The 26,627-nt window shown below is 55.0% G+C and overlaps 6 protein-coding genes across 6 annotated transcripts; 2 read left to right on the forward strand and 4 right to left on the reverse strand.

Annotated features, from left to right (window-relative positions):
- Positions 1-6,656: 6,656 nt before the first annotated feature.
- Positions 6,657-8,780, forward strand: TRIREDRAFT_120451 (uncharacterized protein; the record flags this gene model as incomplete). Its single annotated transcript, XM_006962687.1, has 2 exons — positions 6,657-8,382; positions 8,512-8,780. The coding sequence occupies 2 exons, from the start codon at positions 6,657-6,659 to the stop codon at positions 8,778-8,780; spliced, it is 1,995 nt and encodes a 664-aa protein (XP_006962749.1).
- Positions 8,781-11,001: 2,221 nt separating this feature from the next.
- On the reverse strand, positions 11,002-11,772 carry TRIREDRAFT_39578 (uncharacterized protein; the record flags this gene model as incomplete). The annotated part of the gene is made up of 1 exon (XM_006962485.1): positions 11,002-11,772. A coding segment is annotated over one exon (771 nt), but the record flags the coding sequence as incomplete, so codon positions are not given.
- Positions 11,773-15,568: 3,796 nt separating this feature from the next.
- On the reverse strand, positions 15,569-18,133 carry TRIREDRAFT_104454 (uncharacterized protein; the record flags this gene model as incomplete). The annotated part of the gene is made up of 3 exons (XM_006962913.1): positions 15,569-16,576; positions 16,642-17,277; positions 17,507-18,133. The coding sequence occupies 3 exons, from the start codon at positions 18,131-18,133 to the stop codon at positions 15,569-15,571; spliced, it is 2,271 nt and encodes a 756-aa protein (XP_006962975.1).
- A 1,330-nt stretch (positions 18,134-19,463) lies between these two features.
- Positions 19,464-20,291, reverse strand: TRIREDRAFT_104455 (uncharacterized protein; the record flags this gene model as incomplete). Its single annotated transcript, XM_006962914.1, has 1 exon — positions 19,464-20,291. One exon carries the CDS (start codon positions 20,289-20,291, stop codon positions 19,464-19,466), a length of 828 nt encoding a protein of 275 aa, XP_006962976.1.
- Positions 20,292-20,990: 699 nt separating this feature from the next.
- Positions 20,991-22,795, reverse strand: TRIREDRAFT_21646 (calpactin I heavy chain, calcium ion binding protein; the record flags this gene model as incomplete). The annotated part of the gene is made up of 3 exons (XM_006962457.1): positions 20,991-21,437; positions 21,522-22,559; positions 22,742-22,795. 3 exons carry the CDS (start codon positions 22,793-22,795, stop codon positions 21,156-21,158), a joined length of 1,374 nt encoding a protein of 457 aa, XP_006962519.1. The 3' UTR covers positions 20,991-21,155.
- A 1,766-nt stretch (positions 22,796-24,561) lies between these two features.
- Positions 24,562-25,506, forward strand: TRIREDRAFT_120453 (uncharacterized protein; the record flags this gene model as incomplete). The annotated part of the gene is made up of 2 exons (XM_006962688.1): positions 24,562-25,024; positions 25,075-25,506. The coding sequence occupies exons 1-2, from the start codon at positions 24,665-24,667 to the stop codon at positions 25,504-25,506; spliced, it is 792 nt and encodes a 263-aa protein (XP_006962750.1). The 5' UTR covers positions 24,562-24,664.
- Between the last annotated feature and the right edge of the window lie 1,121 nt (positions 25,507-26,627).

Consider the following 26,627-nt stretch of genomic DNA (forward strand, 5'->3'; position numbering starts at 1 on the left):
GATGTAATGGCGCCCGCCTTGGACTCGTAGCCTGAGCCTTGACGGCGCCTCATTGTCAGCAGCATTCGACGTGCCAGTTACAGTATTACCACAGAGCCAGGAGAGGAAGGACAAGAAGAGGACGAAAGAAAGAGACAAAGACCACGTTCCAAGTGATGGAGATACCTACGTACAAGTGGCAGTGAGCGCTAGGTAGCCCTGGGGATAACCTGTCACAAAACTTATTGTGTACCCTCACGCTTCTGCTGCACGATCCGGGTCGATCGGTCTCGAGGCCGAATGCGACGGAAGATTTGGGTTTTGGGAAGCAAGAAAAAAAAATAAGAGGTTCAGCCGGTTGGTTGGCTGGTTGGTTGGTTGGCAAAGAAGCTTGGAAGCTCATTGACCTGGGCTGCAACCTTGGAAGTTTGGGCCATGCCGGGCGTGGGGTTTCAGTGGATTCACGGCTGCTAGCAGCAGCGATTAGTGAGTAGCAGCGCTAGAATAGCAGCGGACGGATCCATCCGAAGCTCCGGCCGGGTACCTCGCGGAACGCAGCGCGCGATGCGGAATCTGGAATCACTCTGGAATCTCGAGGCAATCTGGAAATCTGAGCTCCGGAATCTGGGCTGCTTAGTACCACGAGCACCAGAGTAGAGAGAATGTTGGCTTGATGGAGAAGAACAGAGGACGAAGCCCTTCCTCGACTCGTCTTTCTTCCCCCTTCTCTCCTTTGCACGCAGGAAAAGTCGGGGGGGACGAGGCATAGATGCCCAACAAAGCCTCCCACCCCACCACCTCATTATGTATTCGAAGCAATAGCCATGCACTTCATCTGACATCTGTCGAATAACCCACAGCCTGCGAGGCCTCGACCAATCGAAGCCGCCCTTTCGCCTTGCACGCAGAGGCATACGTGGAACAGCGTCGTCCTGTCCATGCCGTCGCCCTACCTACATGCCCATGCCTAGCCCAGTTGCCCAGGCCTTGTTCTTGGTAACTCGCAGCTCGGTGTGCTGTTCCATTCCTTGCTGCTCCATTGCCTCCACCCTCCAAGCCCTCTCGCCCTTCTTCCAGCGTTGGGGAAGGAGTCTGGCCTTTGCTGGACTCCTACTCTGGCTGCCGCATCAATGACGAATGACTGTGGAGCGGTTGCTGCGAGGTTGTCACCAGGCGGACGCGGCTGACCTCGCTGCAGCAGGACTGATTGGTGCGAGGCCACTAATACAGTAACCGTAGACGAGGAGGAATGGGCAGACAGCCTCTGCGTTGAGCTTGACGGACGAGGCCGGCCGTGACTTGGATGCGCATGTCGGTCGATGGCATCATCCAGGGTTTAGTGTGCTCTCTCCCGCCAGCAAGCTGCATAGTCGCTGTGCATCGAGTCCGAGTCCGGCTCGCCTTTGGCTCGTAATGCAATGCATCTGCCGCCGCCGACGAGTCGTACATGCATCGTGTGCAGAATACGTGGACGTGTGTGTGTGTGTGTGTGTGTGTGTGAGTTGTCTGGCTGGCTGGAGGCGTCAGCGGCTGCAATGCTATTACTCAGTCCGAATTTATGCTGGAGTCTTTGGAACACGTACCACGCATACATACATTCATACGTGTTGGCCATGTAAGGCAAGGTATGGAGCAACTCAACACCTGTCGGAGCTCATCCATGGCAGCCGCAAGCCGCCGATGGCTGCGATTCGCTCGGCTCCGTGGCCCTATATGCCGTCTGCGTCGAGGTTACATAGCATTGATAATGTACAGTCGGGAGTTGCTGTTCGGAGTGGAATCGAGCAAGGCAAACATCCTCCATCGCTGGCAATGGCAATGGGTCGGTTCAAATGCATCTTCAGCCCCCCCGGGGATACAAACGACGTGTAATCTCGAGGCCTGCCAATGACACCAAGCCTGCCCCCTCCCCCCATACTGCCGGGAAGCGAAGCCTTTGTTCAAAGGTGGTGTCGCCTCGAGGACTGCACGAGTAGGATGAGGGAAGAGGGAAGTGGTCAGGTATGTCTGTGTGTTGTTCGCACCTACATGTACATACATATGCGCGCTGATGGCCCCTCACCGGCAGCATCAGCACGCTGCAACCAAGCTGGTGAGGAGGAATGACATTGAATGTGGAACAAGAGTAGTAGGGTAGGCCAAGCATGAATATCTTGATGAGCAAAGGCCAAGACCGGGTCAAGGTATATTGGACGAAATGTGGTAATTGAATAAGAAAAGAGAAAAGAAAAGAGCGTGTCTCGACTGCGAGAGAGCTCCCTTATCCGTGGCCGTTCAATTTCCGCATTGGGAGGGGATGATGAGGAGCCATTATGCGCGCTGCTCTTTGTTGCCCAACCATCGTTGTGCTTGTGAGGTTACCATCGACTGCTGCCCAAAGGCCTCAGAGTCCAAATAATGGTCTGTCAGCATGTCACTCGTTTTCAGAGGAAGAGGTGAAGCAGCAGGTAGGTAGCCAGAAACTCTTGGGAACTGGAGCAGGGCAGTGACTGGGAAGCGCTGCATCTCTGCTTCCAAATGCCCTTTGCTCCTCAAGCAGTCCTTCCGCTTCGAGTCTTGCACCTCTTTTCGTGCTCTCGTCGCTCCTCGTGCCTGTGTCATTGTGTACTTCGAATCTCCTTCAATGATACTCCGCATCCTCTTCGTGTGCAGGACTTTATGCTGATAATACAGCAAATGGCAGAGCCCATCCCCTCATTGATAGCCCACCTATTTTGACGTATCAGGAGCCCGTCCTCGTCAGTTGCCCAATCGCTCGTCCACATGTCAACTTCACGAGAATCGGCGGCTCGACGTGCGTGCTTTTGACTGGCAGCCATTATGCTCCAATCGTGGAATGTGTGGGCCAGGCCACATGTAGTTGTACTGTACCTGTGACTGCGCATAGGGTACATACTAGTAGTAGGTAAAGGTACCTGGCCTACTGGGTAAATACTTACTGCTGCTGTCGCTCTCACTTCTAATCGTACATGATGAAGACCTTACATGGTCGATGGCCGATATTCGCCGAAAGCTCTTGCATTGGCGGCTGCGACTCTAATGTGAGGATCCCGAGAAGCCATGTGAGGGACAGTCCCAGTTGTAAGTGCAAGTGCAAGTGCAAGTAACGGTATGGTGTCAATGTGGTGTAAGAGTTGGGGGCTCATGATGGCATCATCAACATCTACACCATCTTTTGCAAAATGAAGCTTGAACAACGTCAATGACCTCAATCGATCGAGGTACTACTTCCCTCTTTCCCACCTGGTGCACTCGTAGTTGCCGCCCAATCAGCCCGTTCTGCTCTCATTCTCTCCTCATTGGCCTCTTCGCTGCTTATCGTGCGATTCCCCTCGCTTGCTCGCTTAGCTGATAGTAACGCCCCGCTTTTATGATGCACACGTTTCCCCCCCTTCAGACGCGTTTAGACGCGTGCTTTTCGCGTGATTGCAGCCTTTAGCGCGCTGGGCCCAGATATTTTTCCAACCTCTTTCTTCTCCCATCTCGTCTCCTGCAAGCACAGTCCACGATGAGGGGAGACGCTGGGACAACGATAAAGTGATCAATCGCAAGGCTGTCGTGGCTGCCATGCCAAAGGCAATCAAATTGATACCAGTGCCATTGTATCTTCTGTGCTTGCACCCCTTCAAGGTTCTTTTCGTCTGATAATACGGCACGACAAAGTTCTGGGGGTGAATTCTGTATTGGCAGTGTGAACAATGCCATGTGCCCTTGTTGCTGCTGCGCGTGTCGTCTCACAAGCGCCTCCTGTCTCAACAGCCGCGTACCGTCTGCTGAGAAGGGTCGGCTGTTGGAATACTCCAGCAGACCACAAGGTCAATCTCTCCCATGAGGTGGGCACACGTGGGATGCGCAAAGTGGCTGACATGAGCTCCCATGACATGAGCCCATATGTGAAGAGACGAGCGTGATGCACTCTGCAGCAATACTACCTACTAATAAGAACGCTACAACCTGGATGGGCCAGAAAGACCCGAGTTATAGGAGTTCACAGTGCGCGGGGACACATACTATCCAGGTTCACCATTTCCCCCCCCATCATGACTAGAAAGCCTAGCCCCTGTTCTGTACGGAGCAATCCGCGCATCTCTCGTCCCCTCTGGTGCTTCCCACCCCCTGATGATGTCGGGAAGGCTTCCGAGCCGTGCCATTGCTAGACATGTGCGGCAATGCTTAGCACTCTTCATTCCCGAACTGCTACTAGTAGAAGGGAGGGGCTGCGGGAGCAGACGCAAGAGGCTTCGGAAAGGCCAAGACTGTCAGTCTTGATCCAGCAGGCCAGGCTTTTGGGTGGCATTCAACTTTCTCCTCGTGCGGCAGCCAAAAGCTCCACCCAGCTCGAAGCGTTTCTGTCTGGGCCAAGTAATACAGCTGCTTGCCGCACTGTTCTGGGATAATCGGGATGTGTGTGACCAACCCAGAACAGGTCCATGCCCATGCGGGCGGTGCGTATCGGGTGCTCGCCGGGACCGTGATGGTGACAAGCGGACGAGGAGCCCTGGGAGAAGTACATACTTAGGCCATCAGTGTGTCCCACCCCGGGCGCAAGATACCTACATGACGCGGAAGAGGAAGCCATCGACGATGCTTCACACCAAGCCCGTCCCTTTTCTGCGCTAGGCCTGTCCCGCCGCTTCCTCACGCCACGAAGAAGGAGGAGGTGGGAGAGAGAGAGAGAGAGAGAGAGAGAGAGAGAGTGCTGCGGCCACATGGGCAATCTTTTGGCACGATGATGAGGCGTTGATGGTAGTATTACAGTACATACATAGTAGTAGGTAGTTGGCACAGCGAACAATCAACAGCAGCAGCGCTAGCAGAGAGTGGGATAGAATGGTAGTACTACCTAGGTCGGTAGCGGTAGTAGTCCTATCTGATCCCATCTCCAACAAGGGGTCCAAAGGAGGGAAGTGTTGTCTGTCTGCCGACTCGCGGTCAACGTGCCATGCCCTTGTATGCAGATCCGGCTGCGCTCTCGTCCGTCGTGTGTCCTTGTCGTTGCCTCTAGTATCCCCTTGGAAATTAGCAGCAGCATCGTGGTTCCGGAATTGACTCGGGCTCGCCGCTCGACCGCACGGCTCAGTGCCTTGACAAAGTCGCAATTGGCAAGCATCGTCACTTATATCCTCAGGGTCAATCAGGGGTCCCTCCGACTGCGTCGGCCGTGGAGGCTAGCTCGCCTCCTAATCGTCTCCCAAGCCGACCTCGACAGGCGAGACCCTGCCTCCTGGCTCCAGGAGCCAACGGTGGCATCGCATCGCAGCCGCTGGCCCCAGAAACCGCCAGCACGAATCTCGAGTCCTGTTGGGAGGGGGCGTGCGTCTGCGAAGTGAATCGACGCCGGCAGACTTGAGGGTACCGGGCTCGAGGTACCGTGGGATCAATTGCAGCAGCGTCGAGCGGTTCTGGTCCAGTTGAGCGAACGGCACGGGTTCCTGTACGAACAACTGCTGGACAACCGCCCGCAGCCCGCAGGTACCGGTACCGCAGCGCCGCCGAGAGGGCCGCGCCACCCGCAGCGTGGCCCCAGCAGGACCCGCCTCCGCTGGCCGGGCTGCTCGCAGTGGCTGTTTTTAGCTCTGGGCTGCCCTGTCCGTGGCCCGTCTAGCGGCGCCGTTAGTGGCTCTGCACCCTCTGCAACTCTGCTGCAACTCGCTGCAACTCGCTGCTGCTGCGCTCTGCACTGCACCTCTGCGCTGCGCTCTCAAGGCTCAGTGCTCTCTCTCCCCCCCCCACTGCCGTACATACAAACCCAGCACCACCCTGTCACCCGCCTCTCCTCCCCCCGTTTTCCTTCTCCATTCCAGTCCAGTCCAAGTCGCTCAACCTCTGCGCCGCTGCCTCTGAGCCCGCGATCCCGCCCGTGGGGAGACGCCGACCCTTGAGTGCGAGTCTCTGCCACTGCGAACAGCTGCCTGCGTCTGCGTCTGCGCCCGCGCTCCATCGTCGCCCTTGAGCGCCGTCCCGGCATCCTCCTCCTCAGCACCCCCTTGCCTCGCCTCGTCTCGCTTCACCGCACCCGGCCCATCGACTATCCACACCGCGGCGACGACCAGAGGCGCAGAATAAGGGACCCAGGCGCCCGTTCTCGCGGTCGCGACAGCTTCCACACGCCCTCCTGCTCCCTTCGGATCCCATCGCATGAGTGCCTGATACTTTGTTCGACGACGCTTCCTCCTCCTCGTGCCGCACCGCCTGCCTCGGGCGCATTCGCAATCAGAAGCGCATCACGTCGCCGCCTCGCAAGTGCTGCTCTCTTCGCCCACGCTGTTTACGAGCGACGCCCCCCCGTCTCGCCTGATCGCGCTTTCGCATCCCGCGCTTGCGCTGGACAATCAATCAATCAATCAATAAATCAATCACTGGAGGAAGACACAATAGGAACTGAATAAGGAAGACACCACAGAAAGAGCTACAACCGTCTAGAATAAGAAAAGAAAAAAACATTGGCCAGCCCAACGCAACCCAAAACAACGCCGCCGCGAGACACCTACAACAGGCGCCATTCCAGCTGCTCAAGACATCGCAATCACGCTTCGCATCATTTGACTCAGCCGGCCGGGCGCGACATTGTACATCTAGCGCTGCCTCCTCCTCCCTTCTCTCGCTCGTCGTGCTGTTCCTGTCTTCATTCGCATACCTCGACGCCCGCGCGCGCAATGCCTCCCTTGCAATCTCTCATGGCGCCTCGCACACGGGGGTCTCGCAAAGCTGCTCGTGGGCCTAAAACCCCGGAGCCCTTCGCGACGACTGACATTCAACCCCCTTCTCCTCCGCGACCGCGATTCCGACTCAGGCGACGAGCTCCCTCGTCAAACCTCAAGGCTCCCACCCAGCAGTTTCTCGCGTCCGTTGCGACGGCAGACGTACCCATTCCAAGCATCGAGGAGCCTCGCCCGGTTGACGAAGACATGGTGGATACGCTCAGCACAAACTTCCCTCGATTCAGCCCCTACCATCTGGCCGTCCCCGACGATGGCGCCTTGCCGCGCGGGAGGGCCTATTCTCCTCCCAAGACTCCCGCTCCGCACGCTGTTCCCTCGCTGTCACCCAAACGGTTTCCCAACTGGTCGCTCGACCAGGCCTACAGCAGCCTTGAGTCGAGCCCAGAATGCGACAGCCGCCCGTCAACGGCGCAGTCGACGCAGACGAGCAGCTCGCTCTTCAGCCGCTACTCGCTGCACTCAGACAACCTCAGCCAGTACAGCATTGACGCCGACGACGCCGACCAGCATGGCTCTTCGTCAATTGATGACGGCAACAAGACTATCACGCTTCGCGTCCCTGGCGCTGCTGCTGCGGCTGCTGGCGCGTCAAGCAGGCGTTCGCGCAGGGCCCCGTGGACCAGGTCCATGAGCCAGCACCTCTGGTCCGTCTACATGACGTACCTGCAGGATCCCCACGTCACACCATTTCACATTGGCAAAAGCGGCATTCCTCCTCACGGAGTATGCACGCGCGTCGCCAGGGAAGCCAAGCGCAGCTGGAAAGGCTCCAAGCCCCAGCAGGCCAAGGCCGCCGCCGCCGCCGCCGCCGACCACAGCGGCAGCGCGACGCCCACCGTTGGGGCTGCGCCGGCATCGTATGTGCAGTGGCCGCACAGCTGCGCGGCGACTCGTGCGCATCTCAGGGAGCTCTGCAAGGCGAGGGCGACGGCTGCTGCGCGCAGCCAGCGCTACACGGGCCGCAACCCGCCGCCGTTCGGCCGCGCCTCCAATCGGTACTGGAACCGCCGAATGGCGCCCAGCCGATCTTCATCCGCCTTCTCCGGAAACGACATGGCCCTGTCCCTGGCGGTTAGCACGTGCGAATCCATGCAGCCTCACGGGCCGTTGGCCCAGCTCACCGGATCGCAAGACGAGCCGTCCGGCGACATTGAGCTCTGCTCGCCGCCGCCGCCGCCGCCCTTGATCGCCGCCGCCGCTGTCCCTGCGCCGGGCCCGGGAGCTGCCGATGTCGACATGGCGCGGCTGGGATCGCCCTTCGTGGCTAGGAGCTACGGCCCCAGCGCGTCCAGCTCGCTCGCAGACAGCTTCGGCATGGATCTGGAGCCACAGGGGCCAATGAGCAGCTCGGTGGGGACGCGACGGCGCAGCCTGGGCTCGCCGGCCCGGCTCAGCAGCAACAGCCGCGGCAGCACGCAGAAGCGCAGATCCAAGCAGCAGCCTGCTGCTGTCGAGCCCCGGAGGAAGCGTCCTAGCCTCGGCTCGGACTTTTGGGTCGATCCGTCCAACATCGGGGCGTCGACGACGCAGGCCGCGCCGCTCTCGGCCGAGTTCAGCTCCACCACGTCCACCCAGCGGGATGCGCTCTTCATTCCCCGGACCAACCTGCAGGAGCTCTTTGAGGCATCGCAGCCCCGCGTCGGCCCCGCGCCCATCTCGTCGTCTGCTCCGAGCGCCGAACGTCCCACTGCGACCGCAGCCGCAGCCGCAGCCGCCGCGCCGCAGGGAGCCTCGAGCATGGCTTCTGCCGATATGATTCCCAGCATGGCGCCCAGCCTTGCTCCAGGCCTTGCTCCAGGCCTTGCTCCAGGCCTTGCCCCTGCCCTCTCCGCTGTGCCCGCCAGACTCGGCTCCCCCTTTTCTGCCGCCAAGGCGAGCTTCTCCTTCCCGGGACGGCGATCGGCCAGCATCTCCGCCATTGACTTTAGCATCATCCGTCGGCCGTTTGCCACTGTCCAGCAGCCCGTCGAGTCGGAATCCTCACCACCCAAGTCGTCTCTGCGAAGCCGTCTGGCCTATATCGACGAGCGACTCAAGGATTTCCGCCGCCGCGACCGGCGATCCCAATCGCCCGTCTAAGCTGTGCAGTTCTGCTCAGCACCTCTTCTTGCCTTGAATCATAAGGGCATTAATCTCGTCTGCTGCTTCTTGGAAGGAATTTTTTTTTCCACTTGGTTCTACGGTTCTCGACACTGTTGACGACCTACATGTCGCAACCACGAGCCGCATTCCCTGGGCCATTCCGCCCTATAAAATCGATGGCATATCCCACTTAGACGGCAACGCGCTTGCTTTTCGTTCTCCCTATCAGGACCAACCTGTCTCGCACTTCATTTCTGGAAAAACTGTCTGTTTGTTATTTCGTTTTGTGTTTTTCCAATTATACCCGATATATATCCTGCTATATATCAGAGTACCGATATCCTGCGCAATCTGTTTTCCTATCTATCTATCTATCTATCTATTCTTGCCAAAACCGTCATATTCTTCCCCCAACTACCTATGCAACAGAAGGGGTGGGGGAAAAAAAAGGCCCATCTGTTTCTCAGCATATAACACGTTCATTCTTCTTGCACACCTCAAGTACAACACTCTCTGACGAACAACCCAAATTCTGCTTTTTCTTTTCTTTTTTTTTTTTCATGGAATGAGCCCTGCAGCATTGGGGAATGACGTTATGACTGAAACGACGGGATACTGCAACCCGATTTTGAAAGAGAAAAACAACAGTACCGGAGGACAACAAGAGTGTCTCCCTCGACAAAAAAGCGTCGGTTTTCTTGTTTACTTGTTACATTCATCAAGCGACTGCACTTTTTTCTTTCTCTTCTCCATTATCCTCCCATGTTCTTCTCTGATACTTTTCTTTTACTTATCCTCACCTCCATTCTTCTACAACATCACCATCATCTTCCTTTTACCTCCTTTGTATAGGGGGAAAGAGGATAAGCCAAACGGGAGATGCAAGGAGACCATATACATGGCACAGATATGTTTTTCTTCTTCTTTTCTTTTTTCAATCTCTGGGAAAGGGGAAATATTTCTGCAGCATCGCACATTGCAAAGCTGTGTACTAGGCACTTATATTACTCAACCTGTTTTTTTTTTCTTTCTTTTTTTTTTTTCTGTTTCCCTTCTTTTTTACCTTTTCTTTTCCGACTCGTGCATGATACATGATGGCGAGTCTTTGAAAACAAATGAGACAAGTTTACTTCTTTCACACATTCTTCCAACTACGTATCATCATAGCGCTTGAATTTGACTCTGCTAAATGCAAATCCTGGTCAAAAGTAATGGCTCAACGACACGATCCATCCGATCAAGGCATACAAGGTATACACATGCGATACATAATATGATAAAACAACTGCATCCTCCGTCCATCGTGAATCCATTCAAAACCGTTCTATGGGATATATATATATATATATAAGTTGAAATCTTCAAACCATCAAAGCGTAAAAACCCCTTACCCATTTCCATATTTCATACCCAAAGTCCATCCATGTATACTCCACCCCAATTGGCACCCTTTCGCAAGCTCATCCCAGAATAGTAACCCGAAAACCATCAGAAAAAAAAAGAAAAACCCCAGCCAGAAAAACAAGCACACAGAAATCCATCGTCGTCAAGATCGCTAAGATCGCTTCCCACCACCGACCGCCACGCCGTCACAGCGATCCAAATTTAAGAAAGAAAAACACCCCGATTCGCCCGCTAAGCCCCCGAGCTGCATAACAAACAAATCCTAAATCCGCTCACCTGAGCCCTCGCCTCGAGGTGAGCTGTTTCTTATGCTGTGTGTCAATGGCACCACCAAGTGCCGTGACTATCCAGCCACCTGAAACCACAAAGTGCCGAACGAAAACCCCATGTTTCGGACTGGAGCCCAGCTCCCCATTGAGCCCTGCAAGAGGTGATGAGACGTTGCATGGGGGAGGGACCCGCCTCGCGCGTTCACATGCGAGAAAGAGGAAATTGCATGGAACGCGGGAAGAAGAAAAGAAGAAGTAAGAGAAGGTAGGGAGGCCAGCAAGTACCAGTCTGTGATCCATGCTCACCGTCGGCCTCTCTCTGCGAATACGTGTGCACCCCGTTGATGTCATGAGAATTTCGATTTGATCGAGCTTGCTATCGAGTGGTGCCTTGATCGTTTCTCCTCCACGTCTCTGCTGCTGTTTCGTGAGAAGAGAGACAGCCTTGGCGCATTGCTGCTGCTATCTTGGCGCTTATGTTTCGATCCTTTCCGTCTCGGTAGGTCCGGTGCGCTTATTGGCCTGCTGGGAGTCCGAAGCATGGCATGAGGACACAGGCCCTCGCCAACGGCGGACCGATGAGAGTGAAACGAGCACTCTCGAAACCCAAACAGCCGCTTGTTGTTGCCCAGGTTGTTGGCCGAGATGCGGAGCTGAGGGTTCTTGAGCTGGACATCGTGGCCTGCGTCCCTCATGCACTCCATGTGCTGGGTATAGTCGGCGGAGAACCTGGGTAGCGACTGGAAGAGGGCATGGATTTGTGCGGGATAGGAAGTGGCCAGGTCTTGGCCTGAGAACTTGGGCTGGCCGCCCACGGCCAGGCAGAATGCGACCATGGCCACGGCCCACAGGCGGAGGCGTATTGACGGCCCTGTTTCACATTCGGTGTAGAGGTAGGTGACCAGCTTGGGAGGCACATCCCAGTCGTATTTGAGGTAGAGATCCTGGATGGCATCGATGGAGACGTCCTGCAGATAGCAGAGGTCGAGCTGGGAAGCAAAGAGATGCAGATGGATGATGGCCCAGTGGATGTCGAGGCACGCTTTGCTGCTCTTCTTGGGCGCCGCGCTGATGACGTTGTCGAGATGCTCGCGGAAGCCATCAGGATTGTGCACCCACTCGACGAATAGGCGGAACATGGCGGGTGGCTCGCTCGGCAGCCAGAGGAAGACGGTTTGTGAGTGGAAGGGGTCTTCGAGACGCTCCTGGAAAAAGGGAGAGACATCGCAGAGCAGGTGATGGTTGACTCGAAATCGATGCTTATCGGGGCCGATGAGGATCGTGGCGTACTCGGGATGGTCTGGCCCAGGTAGCGGCGGTAGTTCCTTGTCGAGGGCCGCCCGGGTGGGAGCTGAGTGATGCCGAGTGGTCGTATTCCGACTTGAGCACCTACTCATGGTGTTGTTTCTGGATCACCTGTATGCCGAGTATAGTAGTTGGGTGGCCAAGCTGATTGATAAGATGACCGATATGTTGTATGAGGTAGTGAGTGAGTAGCCCTCGGTGTATGTGCAAAAAGGAAGATGAAGGATAAGAGAACTTGGAAAGGTGCCGAAAGGGGATTCGAGTAAGGCAGCCAGCAGTAAGCTGGCCTCGGGCTCGCACTGGTGTGGGTGGGAGCGATTTTGATTAAAGATGCCGTCGAGTCGAAGCGAGAGCAACCGATGGAGTGTTGCGGCTTGATGAGTGCCCTATGGGCTTGAGCAAATCGGGTGTAATCGAGGCGTCAAACGCGAAGAAGCACACATGTCTCACGAAAACGTGCGTCAGATGACAATGCAGACGGCATAAGGATGCACTAAGACAATGTGAGCGCAGCTCGAAAATGATGCTTTGGCGAAAGAGGTGTCGAGAAAGGTGACGGAAGAGATGATGCAACTCGAAGAAAGAAGAAGTGAAAGAGAGAGCAAAAGCAAGGAAAGTAAGCGTACATATCTCTCGGCGATGGCCGTTGATGCTCTACATCGCTCACTGCCTAAGCACAAGCACAATCACAAGTACGGTATCCCGTAGATAATCCCCAGCCGGCAGGGCCATCGTGTAACGGTAGCAACCTTATGCTGAGTGAGAACGACTTAGACGACCCTCTCTCATCGCCAGGGGTGGGCGGCGCATGTGCGTGCGAGTGTGCGTGCGTGCAGGTGTGTTTTATGTATGCGTCCGTGGGCGAGTCGATACACCCCCAGCCTGACCTTGGTAGTACCCCCCCGGTTCTGGGAAGCTCTCCAGCTTCTTGGGTGGTAGCAGTGGGCATTGTAATTGCCAGGCTGGCCATCCTGCCGCGGGCTGTTTGTCGTTGCTACGCCATTAGCGAGGCTCAAACAGCCGCCGCTGCTAATTCCAGTTTCCCACCTTGAGACAAGACGGGATTCCGTGGAATATAGTGGGCGAAAGAGGCTGCCGCGTTCACCCCGGCTCGACTCGGGGCGGCGACAAGGTGAGCCAGGGCAGGGCCATGGTGAGTGTGATGCGCGTGATCTCGCAGCCCGTCCCCCGTCGCACGCATGGGAGTTTCTCGTCCTCGTCCATAATCGACGGCTTCGATTCGTCCTCGTCCGGACCCCCCATCTGTTTCGACAGCCCTCAGACGCAGAGTGCCGCTGCCGCTAATAGAAGGCGAGCCAGAGGCAGCAGCTGGCATGTGCGCGCGTCGCATCCATGTCACCCTAGGGTTTTGGAAATCGCTCCCCCGACTTTCTGTAGCCCGTTTGCCAGTTCTGCTCAGCCCAGCCTTTGACGCGGCATTTCTCACGAGGGTTTCGACCTTGTGGCGCGGCGCCCAGCAAATCTCTGTTCGTTGCTCCTCTGCCCTCTGTGCCTCTTTTTGGCTCTTCCCTTGCCTCGATCTGCGTCGTATCACCAAGCCTTGCCCCCCTGCTCATCAATTTTGGCATCACGGCAGCCCGGTTCCGCTAAACGCGTAGCGAACAGGACAAAAGAGCGGCCATTTCTTGGTTTTGTAAGGCATAACGTCGCAGTCGGTGCGTGTAACTATGCAATCTTAAGCGGGCGCAGCCATTGGTTAGCAAACCGTCGAGACAACTACTAACATCTTCATGTCGTTGGATGGAGGCACCCCAGCCTTGCCCGCAAAGAGCAGAGCAGCAGCACCAACCAACACCCCCGGCCTTCCTCTCCCCCCCCCCCCCCCCCCCCCCCCCTCCTCTTCCTTGTTGCTGGTCGAAATTCTATTTCTCAAAGTGATGCCACCATCTCATTTCGTTGTCGTTTGGAAAAGAGAAAGGCGGGAAAATACATCAGCAGACTCGGGGCATCCTAAAGAGGGCGCGGCCCATTGGGGGATGGACACCTTTTCGGAAGAACTTGAGGACCTGAGGCGGGCCTGAATGTCGCACAGCATGCCGGGAAATGAGGTCACAAAGATGAGCAAAGCACGGCACGGCATGGCATAACAGGAGGCGGGCGGGTTGCGAGTGATTGGTGATGGCGCCGCTGCAGAGTCGGGGCTCTCTCTCTGCCTGCATGTGTGTGAATTGGAGATTGCAGGCTGATCAGCATCGTCGATTGACTGGCGGGTAAGGCTGGTGCGGTGCTGCAGCAGCTTCCAGGCTTCCCTGCTGGGCTGTTCCTGCACCTACATTAGCGCCCGTCAAGCCTATGGAAACGGACCTCGGGAGCCTAATAGAGTACAGGTACTTGTACCCAGTGGAGGGCATCAGCACCGCTAGCTCCCGGCAGCCACTTCGCTGAAGAAGTGCCCCGAGTCCAGCGCTCCACTCAACCCTGAGCACCTCCACATTCAAGGTACTGAGTACCTAGGTACTTTCTGTTTCAATTAGGTACCTGTATGGACCACACAAGGCAGCATTTGTTGAAAAGATTGAGTGTATCAACTTCTATCTGGAATCCTCTGGCCGCCACTTACCGAAGGATCGTCTTCAGCCCGGGTCCGCCCTCATCCGCTCCTCCAAGCTACCTTGCATACATACAACATGATAATATCAAGCTCAATCCTTCCGACAGCTTGAAACCCCCGCAAGCCTATCACTCGTACTCGTACATAGGTAGCTACCTTACCTAGGTACGGATACACCCACATCCCCACTGCGGCACCTCCGTATCGGATTCCTGTGCCTATATTTGGCAATACTCTTGAACAGCAACAACAAAGAGAAGCAGACAATGATAATAATGACGATGTACACGCCCTAGTGGCCATTGCAAAACAACACTCGTTGTATCATGAATACCAAAAGACACACGGCCAAAAGAAGGGGTCCTCTTCAGCCGCAAATGGCCCGTTTGTTTGTAGTATGTTCCTCTTAAATCCCCCAACCTGCCTGTTCATCCCCTTATCCTCCTCAAGGATGAGACGTCAAACAAGAGCCAGCGCATCCGCCCGAGAGGCAACATGCACACAGCCGCTAGACGTTATGCTTAACCCCTATGCTCAAAGCCTGCTTTGTCTTTTTACCTTTTGGATCGCAATTCCAAATACTGTTTTGTTTTTCTCAAGTTGGGCGTATGTGCGCACATTCATCAGTATTCAGCCGGAACGGTGCATTCGCGGCCTGTAATAGTACTACTAATGTTTGCTACGCCTCCTTAGGCTCAATATTGCATCGACTATAGAATCTGGTATTTTCGAAATGAGGTCCTGAAAGACTTTGATATTGGCTCGTCCTTTAGAATATCTGCAATATCCTCTCCAAATCATTACCACTTTCAAGATAGAAAGACTTGAAAGCAAAGCCTTACCACGCACTTCTGTGGCGCGTTGTATTTTTCACCATGACCCTGGGTCGCCTCGACTTCTAAAACGCCATGCCCATCCCCTCATTCGTTGAAACAGCGGGAATCCCGAAACGAGATGCCCCCGAAAGCCAAAATACCGCAAACCAGTGCAAAAGATCCCCGTGCGCCGCTGTAGATGCTCACAGAAAAAAGAACCCAGATGCTAATCCATCTCTCATCTCATCCATGTGCAGGTGGAGGAGGATTGGCCAAGTCAAGGCCCAACGGGAGGCAGGACCCCCCCTAAAGCTCTTTTGGTAGATAAAAGCAAGATACCGCCCAGCGCGCTCGGCCCTCAGCCCCCTTTCAACGCTCTGTAAAACTCCAAATGAAGCAAAAGTGCTCTTGTTACCCCCCCTAATTCGTCTTGATCCTAGCAGGAATGTCCATATTGTCAGAATCTGTGCTGTTATCGTCGTCAATCTGCATGGGATCATCGTGCGTTCCATGATGTGTAGGAGCCGGTATCGCTACCTGAAAGGACGGGGGAGGCCGCGTTGTTGTTGTTGTTGTTGTTGTTGTTGTTGTTGTTGTCGGCTGACTCTGTGTCGGGGCTGGGGGTGGTGGCTGAGAGTTCGCAGACGACGTTGTGGGATCAACCAGCTCAGCAGTAGCCGAAGACGCCGACAGCCCTCCCATTTCAGCGAGGGGAACCCTCCTACGCGGGGACTCCGCGACCTGACTGGCGGTCTGCGTTGGCCTAGCTTGTCCATCATCGGTGCGGACCTTCTTTGCGGCCTGCGCCTGCCCAGGATCCCTCGAGCCGCCACTCCAAGAGCGGTCGACTTCGGTGTCGGCGCGCCGTCCGCGGAGGCGGATTCCATACTTCTTCCTCGTCATGCTCTGCTTGGTGTTGTAACGATTCTTAAGCTTGGCGATTTCCTCTTCACGTGGCCCGGCCGGCAGCCTTGCTTGGGCGTCCCGCATTTGACCAAGATAGTAGTCGTCGACTTGTTTCATCTCCAAATCAAAGGCTCTCCGTTGGTCTGGGGTCAGCTTCGCGTAGGGGTCGTTGCCCGAGGGGCTTGGTGTCGCCACGGGAGTGGACGCGTTCTGGCTTGGGGTCGTAAACGCCTTAGCAGCCGGTGTCGTCGTAGCTGGTTGACGGGGCGTCGTCGTCTGGTAGCTAGGAGCAACATATGTGTTGGGTGGCTGGTTCGGGGCCTGCTTGCGCATGTGTTCCCACTGTTTCAACAGTTGAACCATTTGCAGTCGGGTCGCCTCAGAGTGCACACCACAGACATCGCTCTTCAGGTGATAGGCTAGGCCCCCTGAGCTTTCGAATAAGGAGCCGCAGTGGAGGCACATATCCGCGTTGGGGTTTTCGCCTTGCTTCAGAGTGTGGCACTTAGCCCTCTTATGGTGCTGAGTCGATCGTGAGTAACGCATTTTTGCGGCATCTGACAGGGGAAAGACACATAAGGACTTACATAATTGAGAGCCTCTTGGCTGCTGCAAGGTCGGTGGCACGTGCTACAGTAGACTATGCGGCCGGATTGTTTCGGCATCTGTCTTGGGGTCGAGACTGCAGGCGGCTGTCCATGGGGAACAGCTGTACCGTTCGTCGGCATGGGGACAGGCTGCTGGCCTTGGGGCACGCCGTATTGCTGGGCTGGATGAGGCGGATAAGCTGGATGAGGCTGCTGTGGGGGTCCATGCCCTGGGTGTGGTGGCATCGGGGGCGGGGGTGCTCCTCCGTGCATCTGGTGCGGCGGCATCTGAGGCGGCAGCGACGTAATGAGCGTGTTGATTGATGGGATGACGCTCTCGCCTCCTGGGCCGGGCTTCTTCTTGACAATGTCGTTGATGTGGTAGCCGAGGCGCTCTGCTCGAGCCAAAGCATTGATAAGGTCTTGGGCTCCGATGGTCTCCAAGCGCGTGGCCATGACCCTGTCCTGGAAATGAGGGCTAAGCTTGGGCCCGATGAGATCTGCAATCTCATCCAGATCTTGTCCAGAAAAGTGCTTGGCGATCTCGCGTTTTGACGACCTAATGACCTTTTCGCCAAGATCTTGCATAGTTCGGCTGATTACTCCTGGACTCGAGTAGTTGATTGCAGCATTCGCCTGTGATCTTTCATTAGATTGCCATTCATCCATAAGTCATGCGCAAGAGGAAAGAAAAGAAGGGAAAAGCAGCAGTTACACAGAGAAGAGATGCGCGAAGAATCCACAGACTCCTTGTGAGTGCACATATACCCCGGTGGATAGAGCCGGGGTTTTGCATAAAGAGCAGCAGCTCAAGATGCGTGAAATGCAAGAGAATCGAGAGCAAAGCCGGAACACGCAAACTTACAACAAAGCTCGAGTGATAGTCTGACCCAGTCAGGCACTTCCCCCAGTGCTCCCTCACCACCTGTCTCACCACCGACGCATCCGTCTTCTGCACCAGGTCCAGCAGCGCCCTGTACGCCCTCGCCTTGTCGTCGTTGCCGCCGGCCTTTGCCTCGCCGCCCTGCGCAACAGGCGCCGAACCGCCTCTCTCCGGCGCACCGCCCAGCGCTCCGCTGCCGACACTCGCGGCCTCGCTCGCGCTGCGCACAAGCGGCGACTGCGCAGGCACGCCGTTTGTGGGCGACGCCGCCTGCATTCCGGGACCAGGAACTGGCGGGGTGCCGCCCGTCATGGCATTGGGCAGCGCCGGAGAAGCAGAAGGAGGAGGAGGATGAGGAGGCGCACTCTTGAAAGGAACAGCAGTGATAGCGACCGGCTGTTGGCTCACGGGCCCTGTGGCTGACGCTGACGCTGGCGCTGGCGGTGGTGGTGCTGATGCTGGTGTCGAAGGCTGCTGCTCGGCCATTGAGGATCTGATTGTCGACACCACGGACGCGATGCCCTCACGCGTCTCGTTCATGTGTGGCGCAGCTGGAGCTTGGGCTGGGTTGAGTATGTCCGAAGTCACAAGCGGAGGAGAAGCCGCCATGATGGCCTCACGCGCATGAATGAAGTCAAAGAAGGAGAGACTAGATGTTGCTTCGCGTGGATCCGCAGAAAAAAAAAACCAAGACGAACAAGAAGAAGCAAACGAAAGTGAAAGAAAAAGAAGAAGAAAAAGAAGGAAGAGAGTTGAGAGAGTGAGAGAATGTGTGTGGATGCTGAACAAAGAAGAATCTCTGTTATGCACGTCTTGCTTTTTTTGGCGAGGAAAGAAAAAAAAGTTCACCGACCAACGGCCACTCAAACAGCGCGCTGAAAAAAAAAAAAGAACCTTGGAAGCTAGTAGTAGCTGGCTGATAGGACCTGTGCCCGTAGTTGCACTCGGATTGCTAAAGAGGCAGTAATAAACGGGAAACTTTGCATGGGTGGGAGCGAGGAGGAGACCTAAAGATACGGTAATGATACCCAATAGTCAGCTCCAACTCTTGGGAATACGAAGGATGCAAGTACTACTAGGTAGTAGGTAGCTCAAAAAGTCGAGATACTGGAAGTACCGGGACAGACAAACGAACAACCCTGCCTTGTAGCGTACCTAGTAGGTATAAACTCACAAGTTGGCTTCTCTCTCTTTTCCTTGGCATCAGCACCTGGAATGACAACAGAGCAGGATCTTCACAGCTCCGGAAACGCGAAAGGCTCAAACCACGGGAAAAGCTTCAAAGTTCGCTGCCTCTCTCTTTCGTGCACTTGCCATCTCCCTAAATAGAAAAAAAAAGGAATGGAAAAAAGCGACTAATAAAGGCGGTGGACCCTTATGAACTATGTATTAGTGCCTTAGAAACTAGGCTATGAAATATGGGTCCACGCTATTTGCTATCACTTTTGCTAATTAACGCGGGCCCACTTAGAGCTCTGCGCTAAGACCTCACCCCCCTGATTCGTAGGTAGACTTTCACTTGCTCGTCTATCTGCAGGAAACTTATACACCATGCTGCATCTTGATAGGGAGGGAGGGCGCCTCGCCTCATATTGCTTACTATTTGCGTCGTACCTCGTTGGTTAGACTTTTTCCCAATGCTACCGTGACATGTTCAAGATGCGAGGCCATATTAACTCTTGGCAATTCCAAAGTACGATTGCGTTACACAGGCAGCTTGTCTGTAGTACAAGTGAACGGGCGTATAAGGTAAACCCCCATGATGAGGGTTCTCTTTGCATTCATTCACACTTGTGCGCAACTCCAGTCTTGACAATCATTGCAGAAATTCTTCATATTGCTTAGGTGCTGCCTTGAATAGGGATACTCGCGTGCTTGATATAACCCGTCATCCTCGCACACCTGTTGCATAGCAAAGCCATTGCTTGAATAGAAGACGTCAACCGAGGGCAGAGCACAGAGCCCCGGACACCAGCTTCGCAACCAGTCCAACCGCCTCCTTATCCTCAAGCGACTCCAACTTCTCTGTTCGTGTGCTTCGCTCAGCTGGATCCTCCTCCTGCTTGATCATGTCTCCCCACTCTCGTGATGCCTTGGTCTTGACACTGGGTGCCGGTAGAGTCTCCCAGAAAGTAGCCTTGAGTGCTGTCTCATCCAGGGCCCATCTGCTGGCTGCTCTCTCCAAGAGATCCTCCACGGGCCACCACCAGTCGCATCGCAGCTTGAAAGGTCGAGTGCCGCGTCCGTTGTTGCGCTTGTGCAGCAGCGCTCGGTGGGGTGCCGGCATCGTACCAAAAAAGCCTTCTCGCGCATATCGCGGCAGCGTCTTTACTCGGAACAGCCGGTCCATGATAATCTGCTGGCGTTGTTGGATGAGATAGTTGTACCGCTGCTCCCACACTTCGTCATGCCATGTGTGCGTGCCGTCCTTTTCCCTCGTCTGAAGGCACGGATACTTGTGTTTCTCGGCCAAGCCAGCCTCCATAGCCTTCTTGTGCCGCTCTCGCCAGACGCGGAAACCGGCATCGCTGTGGTTGATTTGCCGCTCGAATAGAACAATGGCATCATCTAGCTCACGCAAAAGTCGAGGCTCGTTCATCCGGGCGTAGCGTGGAAGATCATCCCACGGACCGAATAGCTTGGCGCAAAAGTCATCCAACGGGGTCCATTTGGGGTTGATCTGGGGGAGAATCTGTGTTGCAGCGGTGTCTGCAGATGGAATGGTCTCCAGGGGCTGCACAGAGCCTTTGTCCAGTTGCGCCTCCATCTCGACGCAGAATCCACAGCGAGCGAATCTGTTTGAGAGAGTGACTTAAAGTGGATGTAGTTTGGAAGAGAAGGTGGTGGTTGATATAACGCTGTGCTGATCAAACCAGAAATGATGTTGTTGGATGGAATGTATGCATCCGCATGCATGGGATAAGTGGTGTTTTGGGAAGAAAATCACAAGCACGAGATGGCGATGCTTTAAATACTTCTTCAACTAAAGAGGCGAGCGAAAGGGGAGAGCATCTGGCAATCTGGCAGGCCTCATTCACCAACCTGGTGCTTGCTTTGACTTTGGACCGTTCACGGGGCCGTGTGACCAGGAAACCGTCTGCTGAAGCGAGATAGAAGTCAGGACAGACTCTGGCCGCCTCTTGCCTTCTGCTGTGTCCCTGGAGAGATGGAGAAAGCGCAGATACTGAACGGCCATCTTTGGAAGGCGGACTCTGATTCACTGCCGCGCAGCCGGCCGGTTGATGGGATCTCGTGAATCACATCCGCAAGCACGGCTTGGAGTGAACTCGCTCAGAAACTGCATGTTTTCCCGGCTACCGACCTCGGGGGGGGTTAGAAACACTTCACTCGCGGTTCTTCACTTGGGGATCAGGGCCTTGATGTGAATACTCAGAATGTTGTGTAACGACGTATTGTTGAACATACTGGTATCAGCTACCGCTTTCCTACCCCTTGGTGCCTTGATTTTTTCCAAAGCTTTTGTTTGTTCCAATGCTAAACAGGTCACCCGAACGCCTCATGCTCCCCAGCCTCAATACGAAACCTAGGTGTGACTTTCCATCAGAGCTAATCATATTACAGTAATTCATCAACGTGACCATAGGTAAAGAAGAAAATATGAAAGAATCTTTTACTCTCCAACGCAGGCAACCATGAGCATCTGGTAATCGCCAGATGTCTCTGACCTGATACGGCTGGCCAGGCTCTTTCTGTATCTCTGCTGGTAAGCGCCCTTGATGTTGGCAAGTTCGTTTCTGTCCCAATGGAAACGGATGACTCGTGAAACGAGCAGATGGTCTTTGGTGCCCAAGCCGGCCATGGAGTCTTCCAGGAGCTGGGCGGCGTGCATATACCTGTCCACGGCGTGGCGAAGTTGGAATAGAAGAGCGTCTTTCATATGGCCAGAGAATTCCTGCAGCACGTCAGCTCTTGTCACCAACAGTTCCATAGCAATTCAATGGCGCAGCAGTGAACTGGATGAAGGCGAGGCACTTACACTTGAAATGACATTGTCCAGATCGCGGTTGAACTTTTGCTTGTAGAGATGGGCGATGGCTCGAATTTGGTTGTCGTTTCGAGTGCTAAGGATGCTGCAGACCAGAATCTCGTCGGTGCCCAGCTTGCCCTCGGTCGACCTGTAGATGCTCATGACGTCCTCTTCCACCTGCTGTGGGTTCACAGGAGCCATATCCTCAGCCCTGTTCGCATTGAGGACTATCAAGAAATGCCTCTCTGTCTTGAGGCTCAGTTCGCCCTTGACATCGTTCTCCAAGCTTCGACGGAATGTCTGCTGATACGCGCTCTTGATAGCTTTCAGGTCGGCGTTGGATCTTGACAGAAGGATGTCGTTCATGACAATCTCCTTCGTTCCCGGCCCAGACATGGCCTTGTAGAGGTTGTGCACGTCGGACATCAAAGGACCACGGGCAAGCTGCACGAGACCATATTCAAACCAACTTCGTGTCTCCTTCTCGAGGTCGTCTACCAATCTGCGCTTGTGCCTACGTTCGTAGGTTGCCCGTAGGACCTCGATCTGCAGGGGGTCTTTCCGGGCTAGGACATTGACTAGCGCCTTCTCGTCGGTCCCGAAACCCTTCATGGCGCGGCGCAAAGCATCAGCGTCGGCAGTAGCATCATACTGGATGATTTGCGGGGGGCCATAGCCGGGAGACGGCGGCGTAGGCGGTACCTGTCCATACGGCGCGGGGGGAGGAGCGCCGTATTGCCCTCCAGGCGGCGGGGGAGGCGCTCCGTATTGGCCTGGCGTAGGCGCTCCGTAGGGCTGCTGGTGTTGGGGAGGAGCCCCATATGGCTGAGGCGGCGGCTGGCCGTAGGGTGCTTGTTGAGGAGGATATTGGCCCGGCGGCGGAGACTGGTAGTATCCTCCTTGCGAGGGCTGGGCGGAAGGATACTGGCCGTACGGCGCTCCTTGGGGAGGCGGATATTGGCCCTGCGGTGGCGGGTACTGTCCCTGCGGAGGAGGATATTGACCATGCTGAGGAGGATACTGGCCCTGTGGAGGGTACTGGCCGGGCTGGGGAGGATATTGGCCCTGAGGAGGGTACTGGTTGTAGCCCTGGGGAGGGGGCGGCGGTTCTGCGATGCGTCAGATTGCGATCACGGTGCGAGGCAGGCAGATGATTATGCGAGCAAGGGCTGTTGGCTTTCATCGGGTTTTGCCCCGTTGATTCGATCATTTGGTGCAGAAAGAAATACATTGCGGAGATTGTACTTACGGCCGTAGGGCTGGCCATATCCCTGATACGACATGATCGATGCAGTAATAGTAGTAGTAGCAGCAGTCGTTGGTTCGGCGTACGGATTCGAGTTGAGTCGACGGCGGCGGGACGGTGGTGACGTCGTACCTGATGAGAAGGATGAAGTTTGCAGGTGGCCGAGCGCAACGGGCGAAAAGGGCTTATGTACCTACGCGTCCAAGACCACTGCTGCCAGCGTCTAAGGCAAGGCTACCTTACCTTGCGTACGACCTGCAAAGCCCGCGCATCAGCTAGCCGGAGGCTTGCAGCTTAGCAGCCCGAGCAGCACCATGGAGCTTGTTGCGCACGATCTGCCTTGCGTCGGGTCAGGATAAGCAAATAAGGTCGAGCCCACAGGTTCATCCCTGATGGAGGCGCCGCTCGTCATTGGCGAAAGGGCGAAGAGTGGAGGGCTCGTGGCTGTGCTGGGGTTCGCTGGCACGTCATGCCTTTTGCTGAGCCTTGCGAGAAGCGCCTGCTTGGCGCCACAGCGTGACGATGTCATTGAGCGTCCCTGGCGCCACGTTTGAAATCACGGTCTAGGCTGCATGTATCTTTCTTTGTTTCTTGATACCCATCCCAAGCTTGCAATTAACATCCCTTGTAATTAACCCAGTCGTCAGTCGTCAGTTGCTGCAACAAAGCCTGCCTCTAACTTTCGATGCGATACCGCCATCAGCACCACTGCAGGGATTTGTCCGACTATTCTGGTGAGCAGTCCATCAGCCTGCTGATCGTCGCTTGGCGCTCTGCTCGACGACCCACCAGAACCTCATGCCGCTTGTCTAGGTATGAGTCGTGGAGTTGACATGCAAAGAGAAAGGAAGAAGTGTTGATATTGAGCTTGACATGCTTATCCGTGATTTCCCCCGGCTGTTTGATATACATATAAGCTTGAATGTCCCTCTATAGGGGCATGTTGGATGCATGGGAAAGCAAGCCAAGTCGAGGGAGAGTTTGGTGACGTGGTGTGGCGTCCGCAGTGTAGACAGCGCCACACGTGTTGCGCCATGCGATGGTTGGGATTGTTCCCACGTTGAGATACATACCAGCTATTAACGCCACAGCCGTAGCTTGGAGGTGGATAGTATTACCTTGGGTACCTAGGTAGGTAGTTGAACGCTGGGCGAGAATTGGAGCCTGACAACTTTTGCCTGTGAATTTGCCTGGGCTCATGGCAAGGGATAGGCAAAGCAGCACAGCCATAGGAAGCCCAGCGAACGGCGCCGTACAGATTATTGCTTGCACAACGCTACAAGCAGATCTGCTGTTGGCCTCTAATAATTCTTCATCAAACATGAATGCTGACTAACATCACCCGTAGCAAGCAAGCTGCGTCTGTCATTTCAGTATACAAGCAACACCAGAATGCAAATCAAGACAGCACAGATCAAGCACAGCTTTCTTCACAAGATGCATACAGGGGCCACCTGCTATGCATGGGCTTGAGCCCCCCCTGCAACAGCGATCTGGACACGCTGACAGTCCCCCGCTGGCTTACGATACTCTCCACTGGACCCCCCCGTATGTACCCCCTTGCGCTGCCGATATGGCGGCCCGATCCCGAGCCTCCAGCCTCCGGATTTCCCAGCCATCGCATTTCCACCCGCCTTTGCCCTGTAGAAACTCGGGGCCAAGGTTGGCAGCAGTCCTACGATACTTCGCGCAGTGCTGCCGCTCTTTGCCCGATTCTTCCTCCTCCTATCACATTCCTCCTGCTCTTGCGCCAGACCGGCTAAGCGACCAAGCGCATCGCCGCGCTCTGCATTCCAGCTGCTCTCTTAGCCGCTTTCAGCTCCAAGTCCCTGCATGCCTGCTCTATCCTAACGCCAGCAGAAGCGAGTAATAGCGAGAGGGAGAGAGAAGAGAAGCTTCCTTCAATATGCGCAGCGGCGTCTCCTTGACCCTTGCTCTCTCCGCATGCCTATCTATACTAGCAGCCGCCCTCCCGCAGCCGGCTCTTGTCCTCCGGGCTGCGGCAGTCGACGATCACCACAAGCCCAAGTATTCCGTCGTCCCGCTTGAACCTGGTCCAGACCAGCCCGGCGGAGGAGGAGGAGGAAATAATGGAGGCGGCGGAGGGGGAGGTGGTGGAAGCGGCGGCGGTGATGGCACGGTCACGGTGATTGAGACCCTCGTCAAGACCAAGACTCCTGCTACGACGGTCACCGAGGTTGTCAAGGGCTCGACTGTTACCCGCACGGTCCCAACGACGGTGTCCATCGTTAACATTACGGCAGATGTGACTAGGACCGTCTTTGTCACTCCGACTCCCACATCTACCAAGCATAGCACAAGGTCTACGACGACGAGAGTTGCGACTCGATCGAGCCAGGCCTCAAGCAAAGCTACTACCTCGAAGGGGACTGCCAGCTCAAAGACAGCTACTTCAACCAAGGCATCGACTGCTGCATCTACCACAGCATTGTCAACACCATTCCCGCAAAGTACCACTCATCACGTCACCTCATCGGTGCCGCCAGCAAAGAGTACAGTCGATACAACTATCACATCAACCGGTTCTCCAACCCCAACTGCCTCGCCGCAGTCCAGCTCTACTGCGTCGTCTTCCTGGGCGGTCACAACAGAATTGTCGAGCACTGCCTCTACCTTGACCACCGTCTATACTTCTTCACCGTCCACCACCCACGACAATGGCCAGTGGCACACTACATATCCTCCCTGGAACGGGACGGACTTGCACCACTATCGCCCGTACCGTAGATGATCTCTCTGCGCTATGACGAAGAAGCGACACAAAACTGACTCTGCGTCTTTCAACCGTATATATTGAAACTTCGAGGGACATATGACTCTTCTCAGAGAGCGCAAGGCGATACGGCATGAATCTTTTCGGGCACCGATTGCGTCGAGTTGGATCTCTGGATTTCGTGCCTCATCTCTTTCTTCCTTTTCTTTGCTGGTCTCTCTTTTTATACTTGCATTTGCCGGTGTTTGTTATTGAATAATGATAATGTTGCCCAGGACGAATCACTTTGAATGCTTACAAGGCGCTGGAGCGGACTGCTGCTTGACGATTGAACCATGGAGCGATGCGAGGTTGGATTGGGCCGTGCTTGAGGATGATTCTGGCTACTTTGAGCGGGAGACACAAGAGTTTCATAGCGATGTTGTTTCTACTCAGACGTCTCTGCAATTATATGGCGATAGTTTGATCACCCATACCAAGCCAAGACGCAGTGTAACGCTCTCTTCAAGATTTTACTGCAGTAAATTTCTGTTTGTTCCAATTTTTGACATTGCGGGCGGGTGCATGTTGGAACGTACCAGTACATCCAGCCGAGACAATACTAAGAGCCTCTCAGCTCAAACGCCACGAGAACAATCCAATGTATGATGGCCAAACAATGGTTTCCATCTCAAGGCATACGATGATTCTGAACAGTCAAGCGAGGATGAATATTTTTGTGCTGTCGCATAGACTGGCTGCTCCTCTTTCTTGCCCCTTCATCTCCTCTTGACTGAGACCGGATATACTGTCTCCAAGTTCGCCTTCTTGGGCGAGATACCACTGCCTTTATTCCTCTGAGCAACCAATACACATATCACCTGTATGGCATCCAGCAAATAAGCAACTCTGTACTCGCGGCTAACGTGCTTAACAGACTTCCTCCGCGCCATACAACATCACACCCGAAAACCTCAGACACCACATCTCAACATGGACCTCTCCATCAACCTGGCTCTCGCAACACCTCTCCAGTCTATGGACATTACGCCTCTCTCGCCAGATAGTAGCAGTGCATATAAAGAAGCCATCTTGATAGCCTGCTGCCTAGGTGGAGGTGTATCCATCGTGACGGTCCTCGTTGTTGCGGTCATGG

Source organism: Trichoderma reesei (genome assembly GCF_000167675.1).
Source record: "Trichoderma reesei QM6a unplaced genomic scaffold TRIREscaffold_3, whole genome shotgun sequence".
Lineage (NCBI taxonomy): Eukaryota > Fungi > Ascomycota > Sordariomycetes > Hypocreales > Hypocreaceae > Trichoderma > Trichoderma reesei.